General features: G+C 37.1%; 1 protein-coding gene across 6 annotated transcripts in view; it reads left to right on the top strand.

The window, feature by feature from the left end:
* The window catches only part of HERC4 (HECT and RLD domain containing E3 ubiquitin protein ligase 4), a 100,811-nt gene that overhangs the window by 590 nt on the left and 91,411 nt on the right, over positions 1 to 8,810 (top strand). For 4 of the 6 annotated variants that reach the window (XM_006760898.2, XM_015562120.1, XM_015562119.1 and 1 more), the window contains exons 2-3: positions 1,103 to 1,133; positions 1,570 to 1,874. In XM_006760898.2, the coding sequence (XP_006760961.1) occupies positions 1,649 to 1,874 (226 nt within the window). In that variant the 5' untranslated portion in view covers positions 1,103 to 1,133; positions 1,570 to 1,648. Of the gene's footprint in view, positions 1 to 1,102; positions 1,134 to 1,569; positions 1,875 to 7,478; positions 7,603 to 8,810 lie in introns of those variants that run through there. The other 2 variants (XM_015562118.1, XM_015562121.1) reach the window with 2 other exon arrangements.

Below are 8,810 nucleotides of genomic sequence, written 5' to 3'. Positions count from 1 at the left end.
GCGGGCGGGCGGCTGCCGTAGTCAACTGAACTGGTCGGCCGGCGAGGCTCGGGGTGCGCAGACGGGTCCTCCCCTTTGGCCCCCCCGAAGTGGTCTGAGTGGACGGACGTTCAGGGAATACGATGGGAATGAAAACTGCTGCTCAGCCCCCTACCTGTTGCTGGCGGGAGGACGCCTTTCTTAGATCCCTTCAGTCTTGGAAAAGAAAAGGATGGTTAAACCTCGTGCGCTGAAATCAAGGGGTATTTTTCCCTGTCCTCTCTTACTAAAATTTAAAAAAAAAATTATTTTTTCCCCCTGGGGGAAACAATGCAGAGCTCTCGGGAACGATCGAGTTCTGATGTTCCAAAAGAATGAGGTCCAACTTGTGTGAATGGATGGGGTCGTGGAATGGGACGGCGTGGGCACCGGCTCGCCCGAACGTCGGAAAGTTGGGTTTTGAAACTTCGCAGGTTCTGTGTAATAATGAATGTGGGTGACTGCCGCGAGCACCAGGCGGACTTCCTGTCACTGTGTTACTTACCCAGTGATGCGATGTCCTTTAAGGCCCGGGTGGCTGTAGGCGAACTGGACTCTGTTATCTGTGTCTTTACAAACGCAGAAATACTCCATGTGCTGGAAAGTTCGACCGATTTCGCCACCCAGCTATCACTGGCCCAGCCCCCATCCCTGTTTTTTGAAAGGTCGGCCGTGCTGGAGTTGCTTGCGGGTGTTTTTTTTTTTCCATCCCCATATAATGGTCTCGGAGGTATAGATAGATATTGATGGCCCAGGGGGAATGTTTTCCAGTCGCGGTTACCACTCATTAATAGACAAATGTTGAATTTGGGGGAGAATCTCGATATTAAACTGCGTGTTTTCCTTTGTGAGTATTACAATTATGTCCATTGGTTTAGTTTTAAAATTAAAGTTGTAGTGAGGTTGGAGTGTTACGATTTTTATTTTTTATTTTTGTAAGTATGATCTTTGGAGGTGATTGTCGTTAAGATCGCGGCCTGGCAAGAGAATAATTTTCTCTAGGGCCTCAACATTGGCATGAATAATTGGAAGTCGTGTAAATGGTGGGAAATTTAAAGTTTCCATTATTGGTTTTCTATTACAGATCAGAACTTCAGTTTTCTGTTGATGTGGAGGTAGGTATTAGAAGGTTTAATTATGCTGTGGCTTCAGGGAGATTTCAGGGTTTTATGTTTCTGAAGTTGGCTACGTTTTTCACTGTGTAATTTCCTTGATTGTTGAGACAGTAGATGTCTTATTTCTTCCATTGAAATTATTTAAAGCAAAAAGGAGAAAAGGATTAATTTCATCAATATACTTATAATATTTGTAGTAGAGTAAAAACTAAATAAACTTTTACAGAGCTCATGGAGAGAGCTAAATGTTTCTATAGCAAATATTTTAAAAAATACAACTGATTGGTTTTTGAAACTGAATGATGCTTATATGTAGCATATTGTGAGATAGATTTAATGTTTACTATGTAATAGTTATTATAGCCTTGCAATTGAAAGAGCAACAATACATCATATTTCCTTTGAAGTCATCTTAACTTTTTTTCTATCTCCTCAGCCATAGGGATACCTCCAACTTTCCAGTGTTTCAGAAGGGAGTTTTTTGTTGAAACTGGAAGACCTAAAGAATTACAAACATGTTATGCTGGGGAAATGCATCTTTTGGACAGCTAGGTTTGGGTGGAATTGATGAAGAAATTGTACTAGAGCCCAGAAAAAGTGACTTTTTTATAAACAAAAAAGTCCGAGATGTAGGATGTGGACTCAGGCATACTGTATTTGTTCTGGATGATGGAACAGTGTACACATGTGGATGCAATGATCTGGGACAGCTAGGTCATGAAAAATCCAGAAAGAAACCAGGTAAGTTGAAAATTCGTTTGTTATTTCTAATAATTATATCATTTAAGTTTGACATGTCAAATAGTTTCTCTAGTCCTAGACCCATATTTTTTGTCAAACTTTAAAAGCAAACCAGGATTTAAATATATCCTTTATATTTACATACTCCTAAGTACTTTATATTGTGCTTTCCTTTTTTAATTCCTACTGTTATAAAACCTTACTGTATGAAGCCTTGTTTCAGAAAATAATTATGGTGATGTAAACAAATAGAGAAAAATCATTGTTTACATTGCCTACATTGTTTAGGTATATTTGATATAGAGTATATAGTATGCAGGTCTTTTTTAACAAGTACTGTTCAGCGACCTTGGGCAGATTTTAAATGCATAACTTTGTGTTGTTTTTCATACATTAGAAAGAAAAATATTAATATGAAAGCATTTTACTTTCCTAATATATATAATGCTTCTATTTTTCTCCCTGTTGTAGCATTTTAAATAACATCTTTTATTCTTCTTCTCTAGCACCACTAGCTATTAAAGGTTTTGTGATTGTGAGATGTCCTGATTTTGTAGTAGCTATACAAGCAAGTTTTAAAATAATTGCAGGGTAATGAGAATTTTGAGGTCATATTTTATTCTGTTTTCCTGGTTATAGATATTTTAAAATCAAGTATTACTACACTTAGAAATATCATTGTTATGTGAGTTTTTTGCTTTAATTATAATAACTAAAAATTAACTCTTAAGATGGTAAATTCAGATAAAACTGCAGCTGTATTTAGTTTCTTTTAACTTCAGCAATATGGCACTTAAGATATTTTCTGTGGCAGTTTTTTTCTTTACAACTTCTTTATTTAAGAGGTTTCTAGTGTTAGTTTACTTTGGAGAGGTTAATGTAGGTATATTAAAGCATTAAATTAAGGCATATTATTCCCCTTTTATACCATCTTACCACCATGCCAAACTTCGCTCTTCTACTTGTAAATACTGTATGGTTTTCATCCTTCCTTGTTAGAGTCTTAATCTCTTTTCTTCTGCCTTAATTTGTAATATAATTATTTTGGATGAATGGTAGTGATGCTTAATACAGTAGGTTTAATTATTGCAGAACTCAAGGTAAATGGCAGCTTTCTTGTATGTATTTTATCTCATTAAGAATATTTTATGGAATCATCAGATTTTCATAATATTAGGCATGGAAGTTATGTTCTTAGATGTGAATGGTAATTTACTGATAAGTATTTATCACTGCTAGCGGCAGATAAATCCTTTACATTTTGCCTAGCTTGGAATGCTGCCTCAGGTAGAGATTTTTCATGTATGGGGCTATTGCTATTCTTATATTTAACATGCCCCACAGAAATAACTAAACATATCTCTGTATTGCTTTAGTAATTTCTCAGAGGCTACAAAGGCAAGTAGAAAGTACAAAGCCAGCACATAGAAATCGCCAGTATAGTTGCTGAAATTTACTATGCTTTAAAATTTTTAAATGTTAATTGAACAGACACCTGTTCTGTGTCTAGGACAGGGGTAGACACTGCACAAATAATATAATGATTATATTGCCTGGAACAGCTTTTAACTCTATAGGTAAGATTCTGAGAAACTTAACTAGCTAGAAGCTTCTTTGTGGTCATGCTGACATTGTGATGATTGCATTGTGACATTTATATCACCCTGTTGATTCATCCTGGAAGCATTATTTGGTAATAAGAGTTTGGGAGGGTGGGTTTACCTAATATATGATATCTCTTTAGAATTGCCTCATTGTCCAGGGTACATCATATGCTATAGAGAAATAAAAGGGATAAACTTTGTCTTGAAAAATTTAGAGCCTGGGTTGGGAGTTAATGCACGTATAAATGAAATAACTGGAGAGAATTGAAATTTGACATGATGTGATACCTACTTTGAGTCTAGGAAATTTAAATGATGGGAAATGTCATTGTGGGATAGAATTAAAGATTTCTGGAAGACAATGAAGTCTTAAGTTCAATTCAATCATTGATCACATAAATAGCCAGAAAAGAAATCTGGGGCTTAGAATAACAGTTTTTTAAGGGCGGGATCCTAATTCTGAGAAAAGCTTATTATTACAGAAGTCCAGTTTCAATGATATATTGAAGTGTACCTAGGTTACAGAGGTAAGAGGAAGTAAAAGTCAAAGAAAGGTGGTAGGGACTTTTTTTATTTTTATTGTTTTTATTGATTTTAGAGATAGAGGAAGGGATAGAGAGAGAGAAATACCAATTGGCTGCCTCCTGCATACTCCCACTGGGGATTGAGCCCGAAACCCGGGCTTGTGCCCTGACCAGAATCGAACCCAGGACCTACATATTGGTGCATGGGTTGATGCTCAACCACTGAGCCACATGGGATGGACTGATAGGGACTTTTAACCTCAGTTTTGATTTAAGGTGCTTGAGAGGAAAATTTGAATGTATTTAACCAAAATTATTTCCCTTTGGAATAATTTCTTAAAGATTTAAATGTGTGCCTTCTCCAACCCTTTTTAAAATTTGTGAGTTTGAGGACTGAATTAGAACATAAGTTCTTATTTAATTGGTTTTAAAGTCTTCTGGTAATAGAGTGAGTCTGGTTGAATTTCTAGGACCATGTTATAAATTATAAACATCATAGTTCTCTTCATCAGAGCTTTAAATGTGTGGAGGGAGCTAAGAATTGTGTGTTGTTTTTTTTACAGAGGCTGGCTTTGTAACCATTCTAAGTATTCTATAATAACGAATAAAGTGGCCTCATTCATTAAGGATATGCTATTGTTGAGAATCTGATAACCAACTGGAGGACTCGGCCTTACAGTGTAGCTAAATGGAATTGATCTATAGCCTATTGGGGGAGGTTTCCATTCATACTTTCTAGAAACCACAGAGGAAGTTTTCACTGATTTTCCTTGTATACCAATGGTGCAGATTATGCCCATGGTTCAACAACTTTCTTTTTTTTATGTATACCCCTTGCTATCACTACTAGCTCTTTCTCATTTATTCCTTAGAAGTGAACATCTATTTCACTTTCAAGTAGAATCCAGCCTTGGTTCTTGAAATTTCCCATCTTGAACAGTTCAGTTCTCTACCAAGTTATTCACGGAAAGAAATGTCTCAGTTATCGAACAAAATTTTGATTCTCAACCTGACAACTCTTTCATGCTGATAAGTCAGCATGACAAAAAGTATCTCAGGCCACAAAGGAGAGAATGCACCGGTATGAGTCAGTTACAGCTAAACCTTACCTTGTTAACATTTCAGGAAATTGTGCTGGAATGTTATTTTGGGGGGTGAGTGTGTGTGTGTATGTGTGTGTGTGTGTGTTTCCTTGTTTGCTTTTTGTTACTGTTTTTTGGTCTGGTTGCTGGGGAAATGCACAGATTAGCACAATTTTAAAATATAAAGGAGCCATCAAGAGTGCTAATGTTGTTAAGGATGTGAAAGATACAATGATTACAGGCAATTGAAAAACTGTTGTTGATTTGGATAAACAAAAGATAGTTAAGCCAGTGACAGCATTTTGGAGGCAGTGATATGTAAAGATGCTGCATGCCGACTTCCTGAAAGATACCCCTGGAAGAAGTGCTGAAAGTGATTTGTTTAAGGCTACTACGGGTGGTTTGATAAAAAAGAAGTGTTTGTTTATACATTAAACAGTACATTAGACATGCACTGTTTGTAAGAAAAGTTAAAACGGAATCATTTGGAGGTCTGGAATGAATTAATTCAATTTACATTACTTTTAATGGGAAAAAAATGATTCAGTTTTCGAACAGATCGCTTCTCGAACACCCTTCTGGAATGAATTAAGTTCGAGAATCGAGGTCCCACTGTATGCATTTTTTTTTCATAAGAATTATTTTTAACTTTTTAATTTTTTTAGCTAATGTCTCTCAGTTTCTTAATTCATAGCTAACAAGTAAATATGTTACACTTCAAAGTGCTAGACCCGTGATGGGCAAACTGCGGCTCGCGATCCACATGCGGCTCTTTGGCCCTTTGAGTGTGGCTCTTCCTAAGCCTTGGGAGCACCATAATTAAGTTAATAACAAACAATGTACCTACCTATACAGTTTAAGTTTAAAAAATTTGGCTCTCAAAAGAAATTTCAATTGTTGTTCTGTTGATATTTGGCTCTGTTGACTAATGAGTTTGCCGACCACTGTAGACCAGTGTAGCTAAATTAATTGTTTTATTTTTAGCTTTCCAAATTCACTTATTAAGATTTAAAAATAACATAGGAAGTGTACTTTTCCGAACAAGATCATTAACTCACTATATATCAAATCATAGGTAAAATTTGGTGGCTGTTTTGCACATGTGTTTTCATTTGTTTCATGTAATATGTTTTACACATGTATTTCCATTTGTTTCTTGTAATATGTTTTGCACATGTATTTCTATTTCATGTAAGAAACAATACTAAACTATTTTATGACCAATAATGTGAAACAGTTCTGTTAAAAGGTGACGTTTTGATAGCTTTTATGGTTTGTAAAATTCATTCAAGTAGATTATCTCATTTAATCCTTACAACAGTCTTGTATGGTAGCTTGGGTAGGTTTTATGGTCCCCATTTTACCTGAGGAAACTGAAGTTAAAAGATTAAGAGACCAGCCATCACTAGGCTAGCAAATAAGAGAACATTCCAAATTCAAAGAGAAGCGATTTTAGGAACAATAAAGAAGGTTGAGAGTTCTATTTTAAAGATATAATATCGCACCAACATCAACTAAAATTTTAAATGTATATGTTTTATTCTTGAAATAAAGGCTAACTTGGTTAGCAAAGCTAGCGAAGTTTGGAATAGTATAATAAAACTTACTATAGCTTGTGCTCAACTCTACAGAAGATGTAAAAATTATAAGCATTGATTCTGTTTCCTGTAGCCCAAAATGGCAATTTCTTTCTTTTAAAAAAATTATATTTTTAATGATTTCAGAGAGAAAGGGAGCAGGAGAGAGAAACATCAATGATGAGAGAGAATCATTGATAAGCTGCCTCCTGCACGCCCCCTACTGGGGATTGAGCCGGCAACCCGGGCGTGTACCCTGACTGGGAATCAAATCCTGACTTCTTGGTTCATGGGTTGATGCTCAGGCAGTGAGCTGGCTGGGCTCATTTCTACTGTTCGGTCATTCCAATAAAGTATTTTGTTTACGTGGCAGTAATTACTTGGCTTGCCTTTCTTGCTTCATTTTCTGACCTGCTCTCCTTGTTCATAAAACATAAATCTATTAATGAACTGCTTAAAATGTCATTGTAATTTAAAAGGTAATATAAGAAAATAAATGTATAAATGTGGAAAATAAAATTATTCACTTAAGAGTGGATTAAAAGTACCAAATTATTCCACATATTTCTTATTGAACCAAAGCATGTAATAATACCAGAGCAGCTCATTATGTTTTATAACTCCTAGTTTTAACTGTACTTTCTGAGGAAGTGAAAGATAATGGATGATATATGGAGGCTTGCTTTGGACACTTTGAGAAAGGTTAGTGCCCAAGAATCACAGTGTTCAAGAATAGGAACAAAAAAATCATAATGCAAACAGATGACTACTGTTAGAGAGATGTATAATAATACTTTACTTTGTGTAGGACCCTACATCTGAGGAATTTCAAGAGCATTACACAATAACTCATGGTTCCTTTCAAAATGCTTGTGACACAATTTGCAAGAATTATCCTCATCTTAGGGGATAAATTTACGGAGAAATGGCAGCACAAGTTGGTAAGTAACTTGTCAAAACAGCAGGTGACTGGTGAACAATTATAAATTGAATCTAAAAATTTAAGTCTACCAGTCTCCTACCTTATTCACTAAATTGTGCTTATGTTTAGAATTATTTATAGTTGTATCTTTTATTTGAGGCAGATGAAATACTAATGCACAGATTGTTTCCTTGCCATTCTATTTGATGGCTTTTTGAAATCATTATTTTACCAAGATCTTGCATTGTGATACCACTTTGGTACTTCATTATACCCTGTGTGGTATGAAGAATATTTAAACAAATGAACAAAAACCTATCATTGTACTCCCCAGTCTTTTCTCTCCTCTGTTATATATCATATTCTATATCCCTTTGTTGTCTAATGCTATGCTGTGCTACTATCCAAGGCCCATTCGATTGATTTGGTGGCGAATATTGGAGCTTGGATTAGTTATGTTGTATCGAGTCTGCCATGTATCTCTCTGTAGGATGCATTGGTTTGGTAAATGCTTTATAGAATCTTTAACCCACAGAGAAGATAATAATAGCAATAGTTGTCTAATCTGAGCAATTTAACAAATACAGACTTTTTAAAAGGACTTGGAAGTGATGATTTTTCTCTGCATTTGGTATATTAGTGTTTTTATCTGATTGGAAGTGAGCCATATACTTTCCTTGAAAGAACCAGGAGTATGGTTGATTTCAGTTCTACAGTTTAGGCATTTATTAAAGACTAGAGGACCAGTGCACAAAAATTTGTGCACTCGGGAGTAGGGGGGTCCCTCAGCCCAGCCTGTGCCCTCTCGCAGACTGGGACCCCTTGGGAGATAACAACCTGCTGGCTTAGGCCTGCTCCCGGGTGACAGAGGGCAGGCCCAATCCCTAGGTGCAGCCCCTGGTCGGGCTCAGAGCAGGGCCCATTGGGGAGTTGGGGCGCCGCCCCCTATCATGCCCAGAGCAGGGAGATCAGGAGGTTGTGATGCCACCCTCAGTCACACTCAGGATAGGGCCGATTGGGGGGTTGGGGCACCGTCCCCTGTCACACTCAAGGCAGGGTCGATGGGGAGGTTGCGACGCCACCCCCTGTCACGCATAGAGCAGGGCCTATCAGGGTGTTGGGGCACTGCCCCCTGTCACTCACAGAGCAGGGCCCATCAGGGGGTTGGGGCGCCACCCTCTTATCACCCACAGAACATGGCAGATCAGGGTATTGGGGCGCCGCCAC

The sequence above is a fragment of the Myotis davidii genome, unplaced genomic scaffold (genome assembly GCF_000327345.1).
Source record: "Myotis davidii unplaced genomic scaffold, ASM32734v1 scaffold134, whole genome shotgun sequence".
Taxonomy (NCBI): domain Eukaryota; kingdom Metazoa; phylum Chordata; class Mammalia; order Chiroptera; family Vespertilionidae; genus Myotis; species Myotis davidii.
The sequence above is the reverse complement of the archived record's forward strand: the minus strand, read 5'-3'. Positions and strand labels throughout refer to the sequence as shown.